Raw genomic sequence first — 23,366 nt, forward strand, 5'->3', positions numbered from 1 at the left:
ATATAATATGACAAAAAATAATATATTGAATTGTGAAACAAATGTAATTTTAATAAGTACACCATACTTTAAAAGAATAAAAAGTACACCCTACTCACCATATTCAACCAAATTAGAATATATATATATATATATATATATATGGGTTTGTGGTTTGTTAATCCTCAATAATAATAAAAATGACATGATTAGGGAGGGATCAACCATACAAGCCATAGGGTTTGTTTGTTAACCTCAATAATAATAAAAATGAATGATTAGGGAGGGATCAACCATAAAGCCAAGCTAGATTAACAAATGTGTCCAAAGATGGGTAAGTTAAGAATGGATCTTGTACTATGAGACAACCATCACAATGTCTGTCTGATTCATATAAAATTGCAGAATTAATGACAATGATGATATTTCTTCTGAAATCTTTTCAAATAGAAGAAAAAATATGAGTCCTAGATTTGTGACTCGGCATACAAAAAAGGATTCCAGCCAACCATCTGCATTTGATTCTGAATTTGAATAAGGTTCCAGCCACTTCACATTGTGTTTCAATCCTTGGCCACTAAATGAACATGCTTATGCTTGTTCTCAACTTTAAATCTGGAGCTTCAATTGATCTGGCACCAAACAAATAATCTGATTAAAAATAATAACGTAAAGGTGGAGCCAATATCAATAGATACCATTTAATTGAAGGTACTAAATAAACATTGGATAGGCAAACCTTGTGATCAAGCTGATCATTGTGTCACTGAATTTGACTTCATCATCTGTTATGCCCGGTTCTTCAATAGCCTTCAGAACAAGTTTTTTTTCCAGTTTCCTCATCTTCAAGACTCCATCATCTTGCACCAATGCATACAAAAAGCAGATTTGAGTATATGTACAAACAAAGCTGTTTTAAGTTTTTATAATAGTGTATTAGGATGTATTTGAGGTATTTTTGGTAGTTAAATAGGATAAACTTAGTTCATTTTACATCACTTAAATATTAGGGTGTACTTAGATCATAGGTAGGGGTGAGCGCGGTCTGGTTCGGTTCGGTTCGATTTTCACCTCAAATCGAAATCAAAATCGGTACTATTTAATCGGTCTAGTTCGGTCCGATTTAGGCAAAAAAATTCAAAAAACCTGCCGGTTCGGTTCTAGCCAGTCTCGATTTTGAACAAGATTATTAATTTAATTTTTTTCCAAAAAAAAATTAAATAAATTATAATAAATAACTTATTTTTTTGGCTTAAAAATTAACAAATAATCCAATTCATACATTTATAAATTTTTTGGAGTTGAACTTGGAAAAATAGTGATTATAAAATTTAAAATATGGCATTAGATTTAAAAATTTTATATAAATAAATAAATATATGACTGGTCCGGTCCGGTAATGTGGGGTGTAAAATCGGAATCGAAATCGGTTCCGTCCTATCCCGGTCCGGTTTGTTGACTTTTTTGGCCAACTAATTTTTTTTCACCGGTTCGGTTCAATGTTCTAATTTTCCGATCCCGATGCCCACCCCTAATCATAGGTGTACTCATTTTATTTTAAGGTTAATTTAGCGGCACTTAAAAAAGAAAATATTAAAAATTGTGTAAAACTGGAAGTGACAATAATTACAATGAGTGCATATGCTGCTAAATTTGGCTGATGAATGTATCTATATAAGTATAAATTCATATTAATATGTATTTGTTAGGGTTTGAGAAAAAATATTATTGAGATCTTCAAGAAGATGTCATGCAATTCTGATACAGAAAGGGCAGCAGCAGCATCTGCATCGCAATCTTTATCTTCTCCACTTCTCACATCCCAAGATCACCAATCTGCTGCATCACCAGCAGCAGAAGTTGCAGAACCCCCAGTCTTCGATTCATCGTCTTCCATCGTCACCAACTCTGAAGACAACCCATCACCACCATCGACTGAGCTCGAAATCCCAATTGGTTGGCCTCCCGATGGCAAGCTCAGCCTCAACTGGATACGAAACCTCATGTCCGTTTTCGATTGGGCTTCTAGAAATATCAAGCCCACTCAATTGCCAGACGTATTTCCCGTCGAGGTTTTTGATAGCTTGGTTCTCTGTGCTTCCAAGATCCTCCACAAAGAGCCCAATTGTGTCGCCATTGACAACTTAGGCTCTGAATCCACAGTCGTCGTGGTAGGAGACCTTCACGGTCAGTTGCACGACCTTGTTTTCCTCCTCCACGATGCTGGGTTTCCGTCAGAAAATCGATTCTTTGTCTTCAATGGCGATTACGTTGACAGAGGTGCTTGGGGTCTCGAAAGTTTCTTAATTTTATTGGCTTGGAAAGTGTTCTTTCCAAGAAATGTTTATCTCTTGAGAGGAAATCACGAATCCAAGTATTGCACTTCTGTTTATGGTTTTGAGAAGGAAGTGCTTACAAAATATAGTGATAGAGGCAAGCATGTGTACCGGAAATGTCTTGGGTGCTTTGAAGGTCTTCCTTTGGCTTCCATCGTTGGGAAACATGTGTACACTGCACATGGAGGTATATTTCGCCATATCCCTGCGACCCCCAAGAGATCAAAGGGAAAGAAGAATCGTAAGATAGCTTTCAGTCCTGAACCAAGTTCATTATCTATTGGCTCTTTTGAAGAACTAAACAAGGCGCGAAGATCAGTTCTTGATCCTCCATGGGAAGGTTCCAACTTGATTCCCGGTGACGTGCTCTGGTCGGATCCCTCCATGACTCCCGGCCTTTCTCCAAATAAAGAGAGAGGCATTGGTCTACTTTGGGGTCCTGACTGCACTGATAACTTTCTGAAGAAATTTCAACTGAAGGTAATATCAAGATTTGGAATTTACATTTCTTATCATTGTTAATGTTTCGGCAATTGAATGATACTTTACTTGCACATTTACTTGTTGATATTTAAAAATATAGCATTCCATTGATAATGTAATGTGACTGCTGTAACTGGTGTGCTCTAATTGAAACCTAGAAACAAACCACTTTTTGATTTCCGGAACAATACCATTGAATAATTGTTCTTATTTAGTGTTCCAAGTGCAGTGATGGTTGGGTTGGATAGCAATTAGCAGATAAGTAATTTTCCAATTATGACTTTGAATTTACCATTAATGTTTACAATTTTGGTGAATCATTCAATTTAACTCTGACGGATGAACAATCCTTAACGTAGTGTTTACTACCTATATACCAACTACCAAGGTGGTTAGTGAAGATAATATAGGCTGGACGGTCAACTTCCAAGTTCCAACCCTAATACAATGTTGATGACAAAGTTGTTACCACCGGGTCTTTTCATATGTTCTAGTTACATGTATGACAATTAAAGCTTACTTATGATGGATTTTAGCATGCAGGTGCTTTTGGGTTTGTTATTTTGATAGTTATTAACCACCTTGATCTTGGCTCAATAAGTAGATGGTGTGTGAGGTTCGTCTTTGGTTAAAATCTTAGCAATTAAGGAAAAATCTGTCCAATTTTCTATACTCTTTACAAATGACTAGCAGCTGTATTGGTTCTAAACTGCAGAGGGGTTATTGAATTTTGTTTTTGTCACACTATGCATGAGATGATTTCTTTCTACTCTCGTATTACTTTACTTCTGTATGTTGTATTTGCACAACCAGCAATCACAAATGAGATGCAATACTAAAATTTGGGTTATTCCATATTGTTAAAACCACAGTTGATTATCAGATCACATGAAGGCCCTGATGCACGGGAAAAGAGGCCAGGTCTTGGTGGAATGGATGAAGGGTACACCATTGATCACATTGTGGAGTCAGGAAAGCTCATCACTTTGTTTAGTGCTCCAGACTACCCACAATTTCAGGTTTGTGCAGGATCCTTTGAGCGAATTCCTTGTATAAATTTAAGAAACTGTTAACACTTTTTCTTGTACACTACACTTTGAATGCATCTTTCCTTCTGGCTATTTTTGTCAATGAAGTCGTCAATATGTTGGGAGGTTTGAGTTCCTTTTTGTTTAATATGAATTGATAACTTAATTTTTTGAACACAAACCTTAGGCTCCCAATTGATAATTGAACTTTCTGCTGTGAAACATTTCGTTCAAAATGGGGCTTTTGTGTATGTCATGCAGCATGTGGAACGTGTTTTTGTGTATCAGAACTTATGGCTATTGAATGTTTGTAGATATTCCATCTCCATTGAGTTGTGTGATCCTTCCTTAACTCCGGATTAAGCCTTCAAGTTTGTAGGATTTGGCTTTCATTTCCATGGGACATTAGAACCTTAATTACATAATAGGCTGTTATGTTGTTTTGCATTATGATCACCAGGTGATCATTATGTTTGTCTTATCTTTTCTAAGAATAGGTGGGAAGCTGTTAGAGTGAAACTCTTGACCTTTTATTTACATATAAGGTACGATAATTAGTGCTTAACAAAAAATTGAAATAACAATGACAACCAAGTCAAGTGCTAGTCTTATGCACAGTAGATCAACAGTAATTGATCACAAAGAATGTAGCTAAAAGCTAAACCCTGGTGCTGAAGGACTTCCAACCTAAACCAATCTACATTTGGTTGATATTATGACGTTGTTTATGTAACTTTTCATATTCTGTATAAATTAACATTGTATTTCTGGGTAAATCAACTACAGAGGTTTAGCATTTTCTAGGTTTATATCGGTTCTTGCATCATCTTTTAATATCATTTTGCCTTCCATGCAGGGTACAGAGGAGAGGTACAGAAATAAAGGGGCTTACATTGTTTTGGGACCCCCAAATTTCGATAATCCTGTATTTCATAGTTTTGAAGCAATTACTCCAAGACCAAAGGTATTTGTTATTACTGATCTATGATTCTGTAAACCGATGATAAGTTTGGTTTCATGTTGGAGCCAATGTTTCTGTTAAAAGTATTGTCCTACTCACTTGGAGTTTCCATTGCAGGCGAATGCCTTTTACAATTTTGAAGAAGTGATTGATTCTGATGAAGAGTTGGACTTGGCATCAATGGTGACTAGTCCGTGAAGGTCCATTGTCGCTAATTTTAGGATTTGAATCGCCAATTTTACAACCTGTTCATGATTTTGTTGTTTTTAACGGCATTTTCTTTTGCCTTGCTAAACACCCTTTCAAGATGGGGTCGTTTCATTGTAATCATTATTATTTTTTGGCTGTTACATTTATAAGTCTATTACTTTTATTCATCAATCACCAATGAAACATAAGAAGATAGCTTTTTGTTAAGGGGATTGTTTAACTGTTGTTAAGTGTGTTTAGTCTTTCACTCGAGGTCTTGTGTTTCGACCCTCCCTCACTTATTAGAAAGAAGACAACTTTCAGTTGGACATGACGGATCTTTATATTTGAAACTATTTTCGTATATTAGGTCAGAAATGTGTGACTAGTGCTGTAATTCGTTGAAATGTGTGACTAGTGATGTAATCCGTTGCTTTCTCATCAATACCTTCTAATTACAAGGCGCATTAACTCGGTTCAAAGGAAGTATATACTTTGGAGCTTATCGCAGATGGTGTCGAATACCATGGTTGCAAATAAGTTGAGTTCGCTAAGTTTAAAGTGATTCCAAACCTAATCTTAGCCCAACAATTAGCCCATGCTTTTCGATATTGAACCAACTGGAGCCCTCATTTGTGTGGTTGTATTAAAACTTAGTTATGTTTAATTTGAAGACCAGGAATTTGACTTGCCACTTGGCCGAAGATGAGCGCTCCACGTGTATCTATCCAACACAATATTAACACATCTTCAAGAAAATGAATGAAATAAAAAAAAGGAATTCCTAGGTAAGCAACATCAAAGGTTAGGTTAAACTGAACATGTTGGTAATTAAGTACACCAAAAGGTTAGGTTATATCCTGTACTAATCTAGTCAACATTAAGGTCCAGATGTCCAGATGTTCAACTAAACCAGCTAACTTGGCCTGATTAAGGTTGGATAGAATGTCTAATTTCTACAGAAGAGCCTCATGGTCAATATAGGGGCAGAACAAGGATGGAAATCCTGACATGTTACTATTCCGACTGCTCAAACGGAACACGAACAAACAACTGTCCGTGCAGGGTGACCACGGCTGATGTCTGGTGTGGATCAATTCTTGATGGTAAGGTGACAACCTGTTCACAGAAAGTCAAATCCCACATAAATCATAGCAGTTTAAAAGTTCAAACAAAAGCTAAAAACTGAAAACAAATGATTAGTGAAAATATGAAGCCCAATAGATACATGAGGAAAGTAAAAAGGTCACGATAATCACACTGTTAGCTGGTTACAACAGTAATATTCTGTGCACCACACACCCGCAAACATAATTTCTTTTGCACATTTCGTAACTCTAAACCCAAAAGAGGAAAGTTAAAAGGAATTCACCTTTTTGAAAGGTGTGACACCCCATGGATTATCAGGATGCTCGGGTTCTCCACTTATAACCAGTCTCCCAGCTGGATCTGACTGAACGCGCACCTGAGATTTATTTCCCAAAGAACAGGATAAATATAATTGCGGAAACACAAAACTTACATTTAATATACATCATACAGAATACCAAGATTGATGATAACTAAAACTGATCTTATTTAAGGTCTCAGCTCAATTTTGATCTCATTGATTACATTTTAGAGCTCTTTTCCCATTTAATGGTTACTAAATCCAAAGTTGATCATGGATGCACAACCACAGTAGCCTTCATATGCAAAGATGTACTCTATGAAGGCAGCATGTAACAGGTCTCAAATAAACAGCCTAGAGAAGTTATCAGAGGCTGCTTAGCAGGTTCCTTCATTCTCTGATTTTACAAAATAAAGGCAATTGATGAAAAGAGAAAAGGGTCAAGAATTCAGGAAAATGTGTAGTTACCTCCTCACGTAGAAGCCCTGGAACTAAAGCATAGACCTCAAAACAATCTTTCTGCAAAAACGACAAATCCCATTATATTGGGTTGGTCCTCAAAAATTCCACAATCTATATTTCCTTGTGTACAAAGTTCAAACACGTGCTGTGTAAACTTACAGTTCTCTGCACATTGATCTTCACCCAATCTGCTGGAGGTCCAAGATCAACCACATCCGCATCCAATCTGAACACACACAAAACAAAGCCAAGTTAACAATCTAATTTAATGTCAACTGTGTACATTGCCACTGAAACAGTTCACGATATATACATGTGAAATAAAAATTTAACATGATCTCAACTGTGACTTAGATGCTTTAGTACGTGCAGCTTTTACCACATGATCCACGTAAGGCGGCTTCTTTCTTTTAAGTAAACCTGAAGTCAACATATAAAATCATCTGAGGTGAAAAATTATATACCAAATATAACAGTACAACGGAAGCCAGTTCCACTAAGAGGGCATACCGATGCTTTTAAGCTGTTTTTCACGCTTTTGCAAAGAAGCAGAATTTTTATCCTAAAAAAACAGAAGAGATGGTATAATGATATCAGAACTGACTTCTACATGGAGAGAATGAAAAACACATAACAAAATGGGAGCAAAAATCCTAATATTTTCCAGACCTTTATAATAGGGTCACTGACTTCACCATTACCAAGGATACGTTGTGAGTGCCAACCCTGCATGGCACGTGCTGCAGCATCCCTTCTTGCTCTGCCTGATCCTGAAGCCTAATTACCATCATCATGCAGAAGTGTTGGGAGAGAGAGAAAGAGAGAGAGAGAGAGAGGGTGAGAGAGGGAGTTAAAAAAACTATTGTGGTCAAAGAGAAACCAAAAGTGGCAAATAATACAGGTTGAGCATCTTTGGACCAAAAATCCCGGGACCACAAAATGTTTGAACACAGCCAATTGCAACTTGAAACATTTTTCAAATTTCAATTCAACACTTGTAATCATATAATCTCTATATTTTAACCGAGAGCAGACTGAATCACCACAGAAGTTTTATCAGAAAAATAAAAAATTCACCCAGAAAGAAATGACCCTAATCAGAATGGTTAAAAATTGAACTAAGGATAACTTTCATATTTATTTTATGTAGATCTGAGAAGTGAAACATTTCTGTTAAAATCCTTACCCTAAGGGCCCTGGAATATCAAGCTTGATTGGTTTTATACTAAGTATCTGATTTCAATAGCATTTTGACAGTAAAATGGTCAGCCAGAGAGCTCCCCAAGCCATGAAATTTGCCATCTTAGTTCCAATGTAATGTAACAGAAGTTAAACATAAAACAAGTTCACATGCTTATCTCAGATTGCGTAAGCAAGAACCTACCCACAAAAACCTGACAAATTAGCCACATTCAAGAAAGACAATGGTTAGCAACTAACAACACCAGCTTTCAAGTTTGACATGTAATAGTTCATTCAGTTAAAATTTTTGCATGCACCTTCAATAATAATTTATCTATTTGTTTTCAGCAGTAAATGAAAACCATTTTCATTCAAAAGGATATTTAATCAAGTGAGGAACAAAGTGGCATAAAACATGCCATCTAGGAGGGATAAGAATGAACACTACAAAGTCATATAATACGGTAACACCCAAAACATTACCTGGTTATCAATATTCATAGGCTCTGGCTGGGAAGAGATTGGTACACTGGGCTCCGTACCAAATTTATGCCTTTCATAATCTAGGAGTGCCTGAAGTATAACAACAACAAAAACCAATAATTAATAACAAAATTTAAATATATAAGCTTTATGATCTAGTATACCCGGGAAGATACAAATTACGGTTAAACAGAGAGTTGAAACAGTGGACTCAAGGTTATCTTGAGGCAACCAGAAGGGGCATAAAACAATGTACTAGAAGCTTCTCGAAATTAATTTCCAACACAGGCCCCTCATATACGCATGTACAAGGTCAACCATCAAGAAGATGGGCAGACCATGCTTGGGCCTTCAGGCTAAAAGTTCCCAATCATAGCAGGCAAGCCAGTCAATAATTACATTAGCTTAAAGTTGAAACCATGTTTCTTGATCCAATATGAAATTTAAACATGTGGGCAATCATGCACTCATAGCAACATGTTAGAAGCTAATTAGCCTATGGAGAATATATAACAAAGATGCAGCTTGTACTCCAAGTGCCTGCACACACACACACACACACACCTTCTCGTAGAAGCCACGAAACGTCCATGAAACCGTAGTGCATGTCCTGCAGTGGAAATGAAGAAGAAAGTCAAATATCTTTTAATACATGGTAAAACAACGTTGGACATTCTAAAACCCACTCCCTCACCTGACCCCTTTTCTTTGCCACTAAGACAAAATCACAACAGGATTAAATCGGAGAAAAAAATAAAACTCAAAGGAACACACTAAAACCCACGCCCTCACCCCAACCCTTTTTTCTTTGCCGCTATGATAGAAAATCATGATGGGGTTAAATCGGAACAAAAGAACATTCACTCAAAGGAGCACAGTTTTTTTATCATGTCTCCCCTATCAACATTTTTTGTTTGTTTTTGGTAGGGAGTTTCATTGCACAATAGCATGCATAGTAAACAGATATAAACACCCTTACAAACAACAAACAAGAATCCCAATTTCAGTACTCAAGATTAACAGGATATATTATCTTCTCTTAGAGAATTGAGGCAAACTATCAGTACATCTAAAATTTCACATATGACACAAAACTAATCTGCAATAAAATGAAAAGTAGCCGTTGATACAAAAGAATAACCATTAGTCCACATTTCCAAATAATGGGCTTTGCATTAAGTAAATAATAATGTAGCCGCTAACGAAAAAAGAAAAAAAGAAAAAGCAATAATGGAGCTATATATGCAACATATGTTATTCCTTACTTTGGAGGTTTAAAGGTTTCTCCCACTTGCCGCCACAACTTACTTGAGGTAACCTATCCATAAGTAGACCAGTCATATATATGCTTGTAATAAGAAAAGAATATGGTTCTGGAAAAAGAAAACTCCTAACATATCTTTATATATAATTCGAATTATTAGGTCTCTTATAACTTCTGTACTAGTCATTTTTCATATACTAATATGTAGATCATTATGATTAAAAATCAATCCATACCTTATCATAGCCACCTAATCTAGTCACAGCTCTCCAAAGCCTGTCCCAGTAAAAAGTTGTACATTAGCCAAAATAAATAACATTCAATTTATAAGTAAACAATAATATATCAGTAAAAGTGATGAGTATCAACTTACTTAAGGCAATTCAAACCCTCTCCATAGAACTTAGGAGGTTTAAATTCCATGCTCCTCTCCCTAAAGAAATTTTCCACCACCGCCATGAAAGCTGATTGCTCCTCTTCTGTCCCAGAATCATTACCTTCAGACATGTGGCTGTCATCCAAAAGAAACAAGCACTTCGAATTTGGGTTTCCATTATTTTTGGGAGTAGTAATATCTTTTTCATTATGCTTCAATTCTTCTCCACTCCCAGTATCAGCTTTTCTATCAGAAGATCCAGCATGAGGCGTAACATCTTCATTATGACTCACTGTTACAGTATCTCCAACAGCACTACTAGACTCACCCTCGGGAACTTGAGAAGCTTCAGTTTTAACATCAACAGTGGGTTCAGCAGTCTCTGGATGACTTGTGGAAACAGGGTCGCCATCCTTACACCCATGATTATTACTTTGAGGCAAATCCTGGGCTTCAGTCTTGGCATCAGCTGTGGGTTCAGTATCTGGCTTGACTAATTGGTGGTCATTGCCATTCAAGGGTTCAGTATCTGGCTTGACTAATTGTTGGTCATTGCCATTCAAGGGTTCGGTATCTGGCTTGACTAATTGTTGGTCATCGCCACTCAAGGGTTCGGTATCTGGCTCGACTAATTGTTGGTCATCATCATTTCTTGGTACTGAGGGAGGAGGTGAATCTTGATCAGGTTGGGGTGAATTGGACTGTGGTTCTACATTATTTTTACCATCAGTGGTCATTTCAATGTCGGTCTTATCAGGTAGAGCTTCTCCATTTTCAGCAGGATTTGGGGTTTCCTGGACTGGCTCAGATTCTCCAGAACGAGGAGAATTGTTCTGCTTATTATGATCAATTTCTTGAATATTTTCTGGGTGCCTATTATCTACGGCAGCAACTGGCACGTTTTTCCCAGTTTCCTCATTCTCTTCAGTATCACTCATTTCCTATGTTTAACAATAGTAAATTTTCCATTCATAAAGAGAACTAAAACAATGATCAAATAAACAAACAAAAGAAAAGCAGAAACACACACACAGGCCCTTTAGAAAAATAAAAACCTTAATTTTTTATAACAATAAAAAAGTAGGGATAGACGCAGGAACAGAAAATCAAATCAGTCACCAGTAGAATCTACCACTGTGCGCTTCTAATGCATCGAATTTCTACGATTGTATTTAGAATTGACATTTTCAGGCCGTCTCGAATATCATCATATCAAATGTTTTTTTTTTTTTTTTCCGTAAAACGGAAGAAATGTAGAATTACAGTAATTGGGGAAAGAAAACAGGGGATTGTAAGAGCTCCATACCTGATTCGGAATTGAAGAAGACGAAGGTTCAAAATTTGCCCTAATCGCAGGTACGTTGCATAAACCCTAATTCCTTTATTTTCTATTAATTTAAGCTGATTTTGTTTGGATTTAATTCTAATTTATCTGGCCGGAAATTCGATGTATTAATTTCCCACTTCGTCTGGAAACACGCTTTCCGATATTATAACCCTTGAAACGACGTCGGCCAATGAGTGTTCCTCTTTTTTGGCTGCTTCTTTTTGCATAAAAAATAATTTAAAATTTTCCCCGTCTGCACTAATTTTTATTTTTGTTTTGTTTTTTGCACTTAATTATTGCGCCTGACAATGTAATATTTCGTCTTTTTAATCTTTGTTGGTTTTTATTTTGTTTGAATTTTTATTGAATTCTTATTTTGTTATTTTTTTTTATACAAGTTAGTGAGGTTGAAGTTGAACTTATGAGCTAGAATGCATGAATAAATATTCATAATCACTTAAGTTACAAATTATTTGTTTATTTATTTTCTAGTGTAAATTTGAAAATTTTCACATTGGGAAAAGAAAGACTATATAATCAATCGATCACACTTAGGGGTGAAACTCAAATTTAATTAATTTTATTTTAATTTAAAAAAAAAGTACAAATGATATTATGCTTTAATCTAATCTAAATTATAGAGAGAGAAAATTGAATTAGACTCGAATGCATAGTGGAAAACACATCTATTCTAGACTTTAGCCAATTTAACTAAGTATATGTTTGCAATATAAATCTTAATACTTAACTTTAGAATGGTCTTAGACATAAGCAACGACAATCGTAAGTGAAATTACCATTTCTTCGTGATTCTATTAAGACTTCAAAATTTTAAGTAAAAAAAAGCCTTGTTTTTATATTTTCATGTGTGGGAATTAAAAACATATGTTCAAAGCAGGAGTGGGGTTATCCGAGTTGCCAAACGGAATAGAAATGTGATGAGCGAAACTGAAAAGGATGATGGGATGGATATCATCCAACGGCGTGAAACGTGGTAGTCCTTGAAGCTTTCCAGGTTTCGTCAAATACCAAATCATCTGCCCTAAAACCCACAACCCCCACTCCCCCCCTCTCTGTCACACTCTCACTCTGTTCCTGCATGTTAAATTTACGCTGCGTTTCGTTTCTGCGGACTCTCGGGCGCTGCTGAACGTCTCCAAGTGAAGATTTTGGGCCCTCATGGGAGTTTTCATGCTCTCTGATCAAAAGGGTTCTCTTCAAGGTTCTAGCTTTCCTTCTTAAATTCACATTTATCATCAAATTTATGTGCTTTCTCGTTTGCCCACTAAAGTTTATTAGCAGGACAACATTTTCTCTTGTTCTTTGTAAATTATGATTGAATTGGTGATTGATTTCACATAGAGGTTTTTTTTGGGTTCAATCTAAGCAAGAGTATAAATAAAAGAAGCCCATTTGATAAAATGGAGTTTGAGCCGTTGAGCTTGGGCAATGATGTTATTGAATTTGACATGATGGGTTTGGGTGATATTGACCACTCTGTTGACCATGATGATGTCCTTCACGATTCTCCTCCTACTGCTATTCCTACTCCTAGTGTTTCTGATGTCGTTGGTAGTGCTGCCATTTTCGAACCTTACATCCCTGAAGGAGACACTAACCTTGAACCTTATGAGGGCATGGAATTCGAATCGGAGGAGGCTTCCAAGGCCTTCTACAACTCCTATGCTCGCCGCACTGGCTTCAGCACTCGTGTCAGTATGTCTCGACGCTCCAGGCGTGATGGTGCCATCATCCAGAGGTCTTTTGTTTGTGCTAGGGAGGGCTTTCGTGTGGATAAGCATGGCAAGCCTGGCTCTGACCGTGAAGGCAGGGTCAAGCGCCCCCGGCCTGAGACCCGAGTTGGTTGTAAGGCCATGTTGGTAGTCAAGATTCAAGACTCTGGGAAATGGGTTGTCTCTGCTTTTGTCAAGGAACATAACCATGAGCTGGTTCCTCCAGAAAGGGTGCATTGCCTCCGCTCTCATCGTCATGTCTCTGGTGCTGCAAAGTCCTTGATTGATACCTTGCAGGGTGCTGGCATTGGCCCCAGAGGGATTATGTCTGCCCTCGTCAAAGAATATGGTGGAATTAAGAACATTGGCTTCACAGAGCGTGACTGCAGGAATTACATGAGGAGTAGTAGGCAAAGGACCCTTGGAGGCGACACTCAGCTGCTCTTAGACTACTTGAAGGACAAGCAAGCCAAGGACCCGGCATTTTTCTTTGCTGTGCAGGGAGATGAAGATCAGTGCATGAGCAATGTCTTCTGGGCTGATCCTAAAGCAAGGATTGACTATACTTACTTCGGTGACACTGTTACATTTGACACAACTTACAGGTCAAACCGATACCGATTGCCTTTTGCACCTTTCACGGGGGTTAACCATCATGGACAGCCTGTGTTGTTCGGATGTGCCCTCCTGATAAATGAATCTGAGGCATCGTTTCTTTGGCTTTTCAAAACATGGCTCATAGCAATGTCCGGCCGGCCTCCACTCTCAATTACGACTGAACATGATCGAGTGATTAGCTTGGCCATCACCCAGGTTTTTCCTGATACCCGTCACCGCTTCTGCAAGTGGCACATCTTTAAAGAATGCCAAGAAAAGTTGTCCTATGTGTATTGTGAGCATTCCAACTTTGAAGCAGAGCTTCATAAATTTGTCAACCTGACCGAATCAGTTGAAGAGTTTGAGTCTTGTTGGTTGTCTTTAATTGATAAATATGATCTCAGGGAACATCAATGGCTTCAATTGATATATGCTGATCGGCGGCAGTGGGTCCCTGTATACCTGAGGGACACCTTCTTTGCAGAAATATCTATAACACAGCGCAGTGACAGCATGAACTCTTATTTTGATGGATATGTCAATGCATCAACAACTCTACTGCTGTTTGTTAAGCAGTATGAGAAAGCTCTTGAAAGCCGGTATGAGAAAGAAGTGAAGGCAGATTATGATACTATAAACACTGCTCCTATTCTTAAGACCCCTTCGCCCATGGAGAAACAGTCAGCTGGGCTTTACACAAGGAAAATGTTTATGAAATTTCAAGAAGAGTTGGTCGAGACATTAACTTTCTTGGCAATGAAAGTTGAGGATGAGGAGGCAGGATCCATATATCAAGTGTCTAAATTTGGGGAAAGCCATAAAGCATATTTTGTTAGATTTAATGTTCATGAGATGAAAGCATTTTGTAGTTGCCAGATGTTTGAGTTCTCTGGCCTTCTTTGTGCACACATCTTGACAGTTTTTAGGGTGACAAATGTTCTTACTCTGCCACCTCATTATATTTTGAAGCGTTGGACAAGGAACGCCAAGAGTGGTGTCATATTGGAGGAACGTGCCAGCGATTTGTTGAATAAGTCACAAGAATCTCTCACAGTACGATACAATAATCTGCGTCATGAGGCACTTAAGTATGTTGATGAAGGGGTTAAAACTGTTGAAATTTATAATGTGTCTATGGATGCCCTTGAAGAGGCCGCAAACAGAGTTTCTCTTGCAAAGAAGAATGACGGGAGATTGGCTATAATTAGTAGAGCTGGAAGAGACGATGGATTTCATTTAGGGAGTCGATCAAACACCTTTGGTGATCATAAATGGGGTTTCGAAACTCTGTCTGCGGTCAGTTCTTTTTTCCTGCTACTTTAGTTCAGTCAGTTTGTTCTTAGTTTCATTTTTCTTAAGGATAATCTTTAATTTGCTGTTGATCTTTGTTATCTTTTCTATTCAATAGTTTCTCGGATATGTGCATGTATGTTACACTTGTTGAGAGGAAATTTCCTTTTTCCTTCTTTTCTCTCAGCAATTTTCCTTCTCTAACCACTCTAACTACTTACTTACAATATTAGGGGAAAAATAGTAAATGCCAAAATTTTGTTTTTCTTTTATTAAACCTTGTTTTTTAAACCTTTCTCTTTGTTGTTCAAATTCAAATGCTGTGAAATATGCGAACGCACAATTGGATTTTATTGTCTTTTCAAGTACTTTTTAAGGATTTTTGGGAAGAGACAATATATGCTGGACAGCCAATGTTACTCTGGAAAATTTGATGCATATAAGTTTGTTTACTCCATATGATATGGAGTGGAGTTGAACAAGCTTTTTTTCATGTATTTGTTATCTGTTGCTTTTCCCTACTCCTTTTGCAAGGTGTTTATTTTTATAACTATTCCTAAACGTTCCTTATTCAATTCTGTAGGATGAGCAGGACAAGAAAATCCAGAAACTTGAGCGCCAACTTGATCGTGCACAACGGAAATGTGAATTGTATAGAGCTAGTTTGCTTTCGGTTTTGAAAGATATTGAGGAGCAAAAATTACAGCTATCCGTTAAAGTTGAAAACATTAAATTAGGAATGAAAGAGAGTAGCATTGTATAGTACTCTCTCTCTCTCTCTCTCTCTCTCTCTCTCTCTCTCTCGTTTTATGTGAAATGATTAGGTTCAATGTCACGTCGATTGCATTGTAGGGGCTATTGTTCAAGACCAAAATGAAAAGGTAATTCAAGGCTAAAGAGACATCCAATGGTTAAAGATGCTATTGTGCGACTGAATATAATTCATTAGTTTTATTAAGAAATTATCAAATAATTAAAAAAATCAATTTACAAATATTAATTATGCCACTTCTGTTGCTCCAGATGAAGGTTTTGAGTACAAAACTATGCATAAACAACTTGGACAACTAGGCTTTTTTTTTTTAAGAACAAGCAGAATTTCATTACTACAGGGGCAGATACAAGAGATTTACAATAAGAACACACCCCAAATGGAGGTTATTGCATACAACAAATCCTCCACAACACAAAGGAACGTTAAAAGCCAGTCCAAAAAGACCGGGAGAAACAAAACCCAGCATAAAACTGGGGAAACACTCTCTACAACATGAGGGGCAAGAAAGAGACGTCTGGTTTATTAACCCCTGGAACCAAAAGGGGTTGCAAAGAAAGGGAGACGAAGGAGGGAGAAGAAGGGTCGAGAGAAACCAAGATATCACGCCTAACTTGACCACTAGCTAGACATCAAGATACTTCAACCGCCATTTCTACAATTAATCAACTTAATACAACATGTTATCACTAATTTGCGCAGAAACAAATTGGAAAAGTGACAACGAGGAGGGAGCATGGAGGAATATAAGATTAAGATCTGATCATAGAATTTTCAACTGAAGATCAGCATGACCAACCAGCACCTTGTGCCGTTCGAAAAGATCCTGTAGTGCTGCAACAAACTGACCGTGTACTTCATTGACCTAGAAAAACCAGAAGTGTCAACTCAGACATTCAGCCAGCATCAATCTATAAAGCTATGAACTCCGTGGAGCTTCAGCAGCCAGTCAACACACTTACATGTAGTTTGCTCATACAATGCAACTAAAACTACATACAATAGCTTTTGACAACATTAAAAGCTCTTGACATGGGAGAAAACTGTCAAGTGAGCAAGTACAAATATCAACAATCACACGCTATGTTTGTAGAAGATAAGATGTTTTACTGAAACTAAGATTCAATTGCAAAAGAAACCAAAGACGGAGATAGATGTTTTGGTATCGTTACAAAATTGGTGTTGAACAGAATTGACCATTTCAGGCATCTCACATTTCTGCTTTTATTCATGCTCTACTCTTTTCCATTGGTGTCACTAAAAGCATTCATTAATTTTTTTTTCCTTTTTTGGCAAGCATTCATTCAAACATGATGCATGTAGAAGTTCAAGTCCAGGGAAACAGAAATTAGAACAGAGAGCAACAAAGTAATTTGAATACAGTCCGAGGAAAGGTTCCCCATGACTGAATGTTCACAGGCGACCAAACACATAAACTATGCTCAGGTGTTTTGGTGGAATTCACCTCTTCCATGGTTGGTTGTGGGGTTTTCTTGAGATCGATTGGTCTTCCTACCACCACGTGCATTGGCTGTCTGTAGGGTACAGGAGATCTGCATAGGAGAACCATGATATGAACCATTAAAAGTTGCTGAAACTGTAGCCCTGCTAACTGTCAACATCACAAATATACAAATATACATAACAAATGCGACAGAGTAGGTTTCAAAATACATACCCAAATATTCCCCAGAAGAAAAGTGGTATGAACTTGATAGCTCTAGAAAACTTTAAAAAAAACTCCCCACCTGGCTTCCACCACTTAAAAACATCTGACTGCAGCACGAATGGATCATAAGGAAAGGAAAGGGAATATGATAATGTTAGGAGAAGCACAAGCATGAGAGAAACAGTATAAGCAATAAACATAATGGCCCTCTTAATAATCACAAGCAATCGATGCACCAAGATACATAGATATTTCAACAAACTCATGTTAATAGTTAGAAAACTATTGACAATTTGACATCAATACAAGTTTGAACCAGTAAAGGAGGCACACAAATGAAAAACACATACCATGCAACTGGCTAACTTCTAGATGTCTTAACAGGTGAAACAAACTAAATAAAAATAGGTGATACCTGACCAAAGCAGAAAACTGGAACCAGGGGATGGCCCATCTCCATGGCTATGCGAACAAATCCTCTTCTCGACTTAAGAAATGCTATCTACAAAATAAGCAACTGATTCACAACTAGAAAATGGAATTACAATTAAGAAAACAGACACAAGCTGATTGTCAGATTAATGAATATGTAGCACTCAATTATGCTCTATATCCAGATACAACTGTTAAGAAAGAGCATAAGCAAGATTTTAAAGATACAAAACCTCAATGCCATGCTCCATATAAAATGTCTCCTGCACTCCACCAGGCACAATGATGCAACTATAACCAGCGGATAAGTGGGAGATAAAATTACTCTTTGTGGCTGGTGTAAGACCCATCCATGTCCATATATGTCTTAGGAATGGTGTGTAGAACACCTAAGCATAAATTCCAACACAGAATGAGCAAAAATGTAGCTAAGAAATCATAGAAAAAGGTTGGCCGGATATGAAAAGCAGAAAGAACAGTGTGTATAAAGTGAAGGAGTCTTACAGCGCTACTTGCAAGGACCTTAACTTTGGTGAGAGGCAAGAACCCAGTGAGCTCAGCAAATGCAACAACACCAAGTGGCAAAACTGAATGCGGTTCATAACCAAAAACTACATGAAGCACAGAGACACAAATGTCAGTTATATTGCTGCATTACTAATTTATTAAAGCTTCTAATGGGACAATAAAAAGTTTGATGAGAAGGGCAGATACCATAAGATCGATTAGGATCAAAGGCATGTATATCCTCTGCATACACATTCACTGGAAAATAAGCACAAGCATGCTTAAATATGTACCTGCAAATAAAATTTAACCAAAAAAATAAAAAATTCAATACTTATGTTTATCTGGGTTTTGGGTTGTATACTTGCACTCCAAAATCCAAATAGCAAAAAGCTGAAAAGGGTAGCCGTACCCGGACACTGATTGGCCAATTTTGCTTTTATCATCAACTGGGATGATCATAAACAATAGCAGCAACCCAAATACACTGAAATACAAATTTTGCAGCAGATAAATAAATAAACAAATAATCAAGAGAGAGAGAGAGAGAGAGAGAGAGAGAGAGAGAATAAGAATACTAACAGGAGGGCCTTGGAAAGAGGAAGGAAGAAGATGGCGAAGAGGACCAAAATCACGTTGAAATGGATAGTCCCCAGCCATAAACCCAAAGCCAGAACCGTGTGCAAAACATTGGACCCGAATTTTTCTCTGTCTTTGAATATCGCCATCCTCCCCTCCTTCATATCCACCATTTCTTCTCAAGTTTTAGTCTTCTTCTTCAACTTCTTCAAACCCAATTTCCTCAAATTAATAATTCTTAATAAAAATTAAAACTTGGCCACATTCGAACACATCATCACTGTGTAGCATTCGTGTCACCTTCCAAGCTTTCATTCTGTTTCTGAGTGCTTCTGTGTTAACTCAGAATGACATCATTACCTCTTTTTTGGCACAGAAACTCAGTCATTACTTGATTAAATATAATTTTTATTTGACAGTTTTTTTGGGGGTGACAACTGTTCTTAACTCTGCCATCTCATTATATTTTGAAGTGGTGTCATATTGGAGGAAGTGCCAGCGGTTTTGAAAGTGTTGAAATTTATAATGCGTCAATGGATGCCCTTAAAGAGGCTGCAAACAGAGTTGCTCTTGCAAAGAAGAATGACGGGAGATTGGCTGTAGTTAGTAGAGCTGGAAGGGACGACGGATTTCATTTGGGGAGTCAATCAAACACCTTTGGTGATCATAAAAGGGGTTTCGAAACTCTGTCTGCGGTCAATTTTTTTTTTTTTTCCCTGCTACTTTCAGTCAGCTAGCTCTTAGTTTTATTTTTCTCAAGGACAATCTTTAATTGCTGTTGCTTAAACGAGTTACCTGCTACTTTCAGTCAGCTTGCTCTTAGTTTTATTTTTCTCAAGGATAATCTTTAATTGCTGTTGCTTAAACCAGTTACCTCTCTCTCTCTCTCTCTCTCTCTCTCTCTCTCTCTCTCTCTCTCTCTCTCGCGATTGCATTGCAGGGACTAGTTCACGCACCAAAATGAAAAGGTAATTCAAGGCTAAAGAGACATCCAAAGGTTAAAGTGTATAATTCATTGTTTTTATTAAGAAATTATCAAATAATTAAAAACTCAATTTACACATCTTAATTATGCCACTTCTGTTGTTCCGGATGAAGGTTTGGACTTTTGCCATACGTACGCACAAACCATGTATAGACCCACTAGCTAGACATCAAGAGCAATTCTTCAACCGTCATTTCTACAATCTACCTTAATACAACATGTTATCACTAATTTCCGCGGACACGAATAGAAAAATTGATAATGTAGAAGGAACATGGATTAAGATCTGATCAAAGAATTTTCAATTGAAGATCAGCATAACCAACCCGAGCCTTGTGCCGTTCGAAAAGATCCTGTAGTGCTGCAACAAACTGACTGTGTACTTCATTGACCTGGAAATGAATAGAAGTATGAACTCAGACATTCAGCCAGCATCGATCTATAAAGCTATGCCATACAATGCAACTAAAACTATATAGAATAGCTTTTCACAACATTAAAAGCTCTTGACATGGGAGAAACCAAAGACGGAGATGGATGTTTTGGTATGGGAGACATCCCTTAATCGTTACAAATTGGTGTTGAACAGCATCGACTATTTTCAGGTATCTCACATTTCTGCTCTTATTCATGCTTTCCTCTTTTCCACTGGTGTCATTAAAAGCATTCATTCCTTCTTTTTTTTAGCAAGCATTCATTCAAATATGATGCATGTCGAAGTTGAAGCCCAGGAAAACAGAATAGAGTGCAATAAAGTAAGTTGAATACAATCCAAGCAAAAGTTCTCCATGACTGAATGTTCAAAGGTGACCAAACACATACAATATGCTCAGGTGTTTTGGTGGAATTCATACCTCTTCCATGGTTGGTTGTGGGGTTTTCTTGAGTTCGATTGGTCTTCCTACCACCACGTGCATTGGATGCCTGTAGGGCACAGGAGATCTGCATAGGAGAACCATGATATGAACCATTAACAGTTGATGAAAACTGTAGCCCTGCTAACTGTCAACATCACATATATACAAATATACATAACAAATGCGACAGAGTAGGTTTCAGAATACAAACCAAATATTCCCCAGAAGAAAAAGAAAGTTAGGACAATAGAGTATTAAAAACTTAGAAAACATACCCAAATATTCCCCAGAAGAAAATTGGGGTGAACTTGATAGCTCTGGCAAACTTCGAAAATAACTCCCCACTTGGCTTCCACCACTTATAAACATCTGACTGCAGCATGAATGGATCATAAGAAAAGGTAAGGGAATAGCATATTGTTAGGAGAAGCACAAGCATGAGGAAAACAGTAAAATCAAGAATCAACAACCAAAGAAGCAATAAACATAATGGCCCTTTTAATAATCACAAGCACTCGATGCATGAAGCTACTCAGAGATTTCAACAAACTGATGTTGATAGTTAGAAAACCACTGACAATCTACCATCAATACAAGTTTGGACCAGTAAAGCAGGAACACAAACGAAAAACACATACCATGCAACTGGCTAACTTTCTAGATGTCTTAATAGGTGAAAGAAACTAGATAAAAAATGGTGATACCTGACCAAAGCAGAAAACTGGAACCAGGGGATGGCCCATCGCCATGGCTATGCGAACAAATCCTCTTCTCGACTTGAGAAATGCTATCTACAAAATAAGCAACTGATTCACAATTAAGAAAACAGACACCAGCTGATTGTCAGATTAATGAAATTGTAGCACTCAAATATGCTCTACATCCAGATACAATTGTTAAGAAAGAGCATAAGCAAGATTTTAAAGATACAAACCTCAGTGCCATGCTCCATATAAAATGTCTCCTGCACTCCACCAGGCACAATGATGCAACTATAACCAGCGGATAAGTGGGAGATAAAATTACTCTTTGTGGCTGGTGTAAGACCCAACCATGTCCATATATGTCTTAGGAATGGTGTGTAGAACACCTAAGCATGAATTCCAACACAGAATGAGCAAAACTGTAGCTAAGAAATAATAGAAAAAGGTTGACCTGATATGAAAAGCAGAAAGAACAATATGAATAAAGTGAAGAAGTCTTACAGCGCTACTTGCAAGGACCTTAATTTTGGTGAGAGGTAGGAACCCAGTAAGGTCAGCAAGTGCAACAACACCAATTGGCAAAACTGAATGTGGTTCATAACCAAAAACTACATGAAGCACAGAGACACAAATGTCAATTATATTACTAATTTATTAAAGCTTCTAATGAGACAATAACACATTTGATGAAAAGGGTAATACCATAAGATCGATTAGGATCAAAGGCATGTATATCCTCTGCATACAGAGTCACTGGAAAATAAGCACAAGCATGCTTACATATGTACCTGCAAATACCAAAAAACCAAAAAAAATAAAAAAGTTATCTTTATCTGGGTTAGGTTGCGTACTTCGTATACTTGCACTCCAAAATCCAAATAGCAAAAAGCTGAAAAGGGTAACCTTACCTGGATAGTGATCGGCCAATTTTGCTTTTATCATCAACTGGGATTATCATAAACAATAGCAGCAACCCAATTACACTGAAATACAGATTTTGCAGCAGACAAATAAATAAACAAATAATCAAGAGAGAGAGAGAGAGAGAGAGAGAAGAATACTAACAGGAGGGCCTTGGAAAGAGGAAGGAATAAGATGGCGAAGAAGACCAAAATCACGTTGAAATGGATAGTCCCCAGCCATATGCCCAAAGCCACAACCGTGTGCAAAGCATTGGACCCGAATTTTTCTCTGCCTTTGAATATCGCCATTCTCTCTTCCTTCATCTCCACCATTTCTTCTCAAGTTCTAATCTTCTTCTTCAACCTCTTCTTCAAACCCAATTTCTCCCAACCAATAATTTCTCAATAAAAATCAAAACTTGGCCGCATTTGAGCATATCATCACTATCAGTAGCATTGGTGTCACCGTCCAAGCCTTCTCTGTGTTTCTGGGTTAACTCAGAATGCATAATTAGCTCATTAAATATACTTTTTATCGGTGTACTATGGACCAAGAAACCCATGGACCAATTATTTAACTAACAAATTTGGTAGCATTGACCAAAAAAAATTTTAAAAATAAAAATGGTAGCAATTGAAATCATCTCCACCGTCCAAATTCCAATTTTAATCTCACCTCTAGTAAAAATGGTTTTCACTTTTATTTTATTTTTATTTTCTTATGTTTTTTTAATTACTGAATATGAATGAACATGCATGGTCCAACGAGAAATCAACTTTCCTCTCAAACACTGCTTTGGTAAGTTAACTGTGAGCTGCCCCAATGAGAGTAATGAGCACTATTGAGTCATGGCCCTTCTTTTTTTGTTGCCCATTAAA

The 23,366-nt window shown here is 37.3% G+C and overlaps 5 protein-coding genes across 8 annotated transcripts; 2 read left to right on the plus strand and 3 right to left on the minus strand.

Annotated features, from left to right (window-relative positions):
- The first annotated feature begins 1,644 nt into the window (after positions 1-1,644).
- LOC117634460 (serine/threonine-protein phosphatase 7) lies at positions 1,645-5,244 on the plus strand. Of its 2 annotated transcripts, XM_034368588.1 has the most exons (4): positions 1,645-2,795; positions 3,671-3,817; positions 4,683-4,790; positions 4,905-5,244. In XM_034368588.1, exons 1-4 carry the CDS (start codon positions 1,725-1,727, stop codon positions 4,983-4,985), a joined length of 1,407 nt encoding a protein of 468 aa, XP_034224479.1. In that variant the 5' UTR covers positions 1,645-1,724; the 3' UTR covers positions 4,986-5,244. The 2 variants fall into 2 exon arrangements, with proteins under 2 accessions (XP_034224479.1, XP_034224480.1); XM_034368589.1 differs by lacking the exons at positions 4,683-4,790; positions 4,905-5,244 and having other exon boundaries at positions 1,678-2,795; positions 3,682-3,792.
- Positions 5,245-5,715: 471 nt separating this feature from the next.
- LOC117634461 (AT-rich interactive domain-containing protein 6-like) lies at positions 5,716-11,575 on the minus strand. 3 transcript variants are annotated; one of them, XM_034368590.1, is made up of 13 exons: positions 11,440-11,575; positions 10,131-11,074; positions 9,994-10,033; positions 9,759-9,811; positions 9,058-9,103; positions 8,494-8,583; positions 7,498-7,605; positions 7,339-7,390; positions 7,173-7,248; positions 6,988-7,054; positions 6,835-6,885; positions 6,349-6,441; positions 5,716-6,095 (listed from the first exon to the last, which is right to left on the minus strand). In XM_034368590.1, the coding sequence occupies exons 2-13, from the start codon at positions 11,069-11,071 to the stop codon at positions 5,994-5,996; spliced, it is 1,719 nt and encodes a 572-aa protein (XP_034224481.1). In that variant the 5' UTR covers positions 11,072-11,074; positions 11,440-11,575; the 3' UTR covers positions 5,716-5,993. The 3 variants fall into 3 exon arrangements, 1 of the variants encoding a protein (XP_034224481.1); XR_004586778.1 differs by having other exon boundaries at positions 5,993-6,095; positions 6,988-7,248; positions 10,131-11,076; positions 11,440-11,565; XR_004586779.1 differs by lacking the exons at positions 5,716-6,095; positions 6,349-6,441 and having other exon boundaries at positions 6,869-6,885; positions 7,142-7,248; positions 10,131-11,076; positions 11,440-11,565.
- Positions 11,576-12,456: 881 nt separating this feature from the next.
- On the plus strand, positions 12,457-15,977 carry LOC117634462 (protein FAR1-RELATED SEQUENCE 5-like). The gene is made up of 2 exons (XM_034368591.1): positions 12,457-15,086; positions 15,664-15,977. The coding sequence occupies exons 1-2, from the start codon at positions 12,882-12,884 to the stop codon at positions 15,841-15,843; spliced, it is 2,385 nt and encodes a 794-aa protein (XP_034224482.1). The 5' UTR covers positions 12,457-12,881; the 3' UTR covers positions 15,844-15,977.
- A 107-nt stretch (positions 15,978-16,084) lies between these two features.
- LOC117634463 (diacylglycerol O-acyltransferase 2D-like) lies at positions 16,085-19,876 on the minus strand. The gene is made up of 9 exons (XM_034368592.1): positions 19,043-19,876; positions 18,873-18,947; positions 18,668-18,753; positions 18,458-18,564; positions 18,187-18,342; positions 17,937-18,023; positions 17,531-17,628; positions 17,318-17,405; positions 16,085-16,717 (listed from the first exon to the last, which is right to left on the minus strand). Exons 1-9 carry the CDS (start codon positions 19,210-19,212, stop codon positions 16,616-16,618), a joined length of 969 nt encoding a protein of 322 aa, XP_034224483.1. The 5' UTR covers positions 19,213-19,876; the 3' UTR covers positions 16,085-16,615.
- A 159-nt stretch (positions 19,877-20,035) lies between these two features.
- On the minus strand, positions 20,036-23,008 carry LOC117634464 (diacylglycerol O-acyltransferase 2D). The gene is made up of 9 exons (XM_034368593.1): positions 22,651-23,008; positions 22,494-22,568; positions 22,288-22,373; positions 22,087-22,193; positions 21,816-21,971; positions 21,586-21,672; positions 21,157-21,254; positions 20,879-20,966; positions 20,036-20,416 (listed from the first exon to the last, which is right to left on the minus strand). Exons 1-9 carry the CDS (start codon positions 22,818-22,820, stop codon positions 20,315-20,317), a joined length of 969 nt encoding a protein of 322 aa, XP_034224484.1. The 5' UTR covers positions 22,821-23,008; the 3' UTR covers positions 20,036-20,314.
- Positions 23,009-23,366: the final 358 nt, after the last annotated feature.

The sequence above is a fragment of the Prunus dulcis genome, chromosome 7 (genome assembly GCF_902201215.1).
Source record: "Prunus dulcis chromosome 7, ALMONDv2, whole genome shotgun sequence".
In the NCBI taxonomy this organism is placed as follows: Eukaryota; Viridiplantae; Streptophyta; class Magnoliopsida; order Rosales; family Rosaceae; genus Prunus; species Prunus dulcis.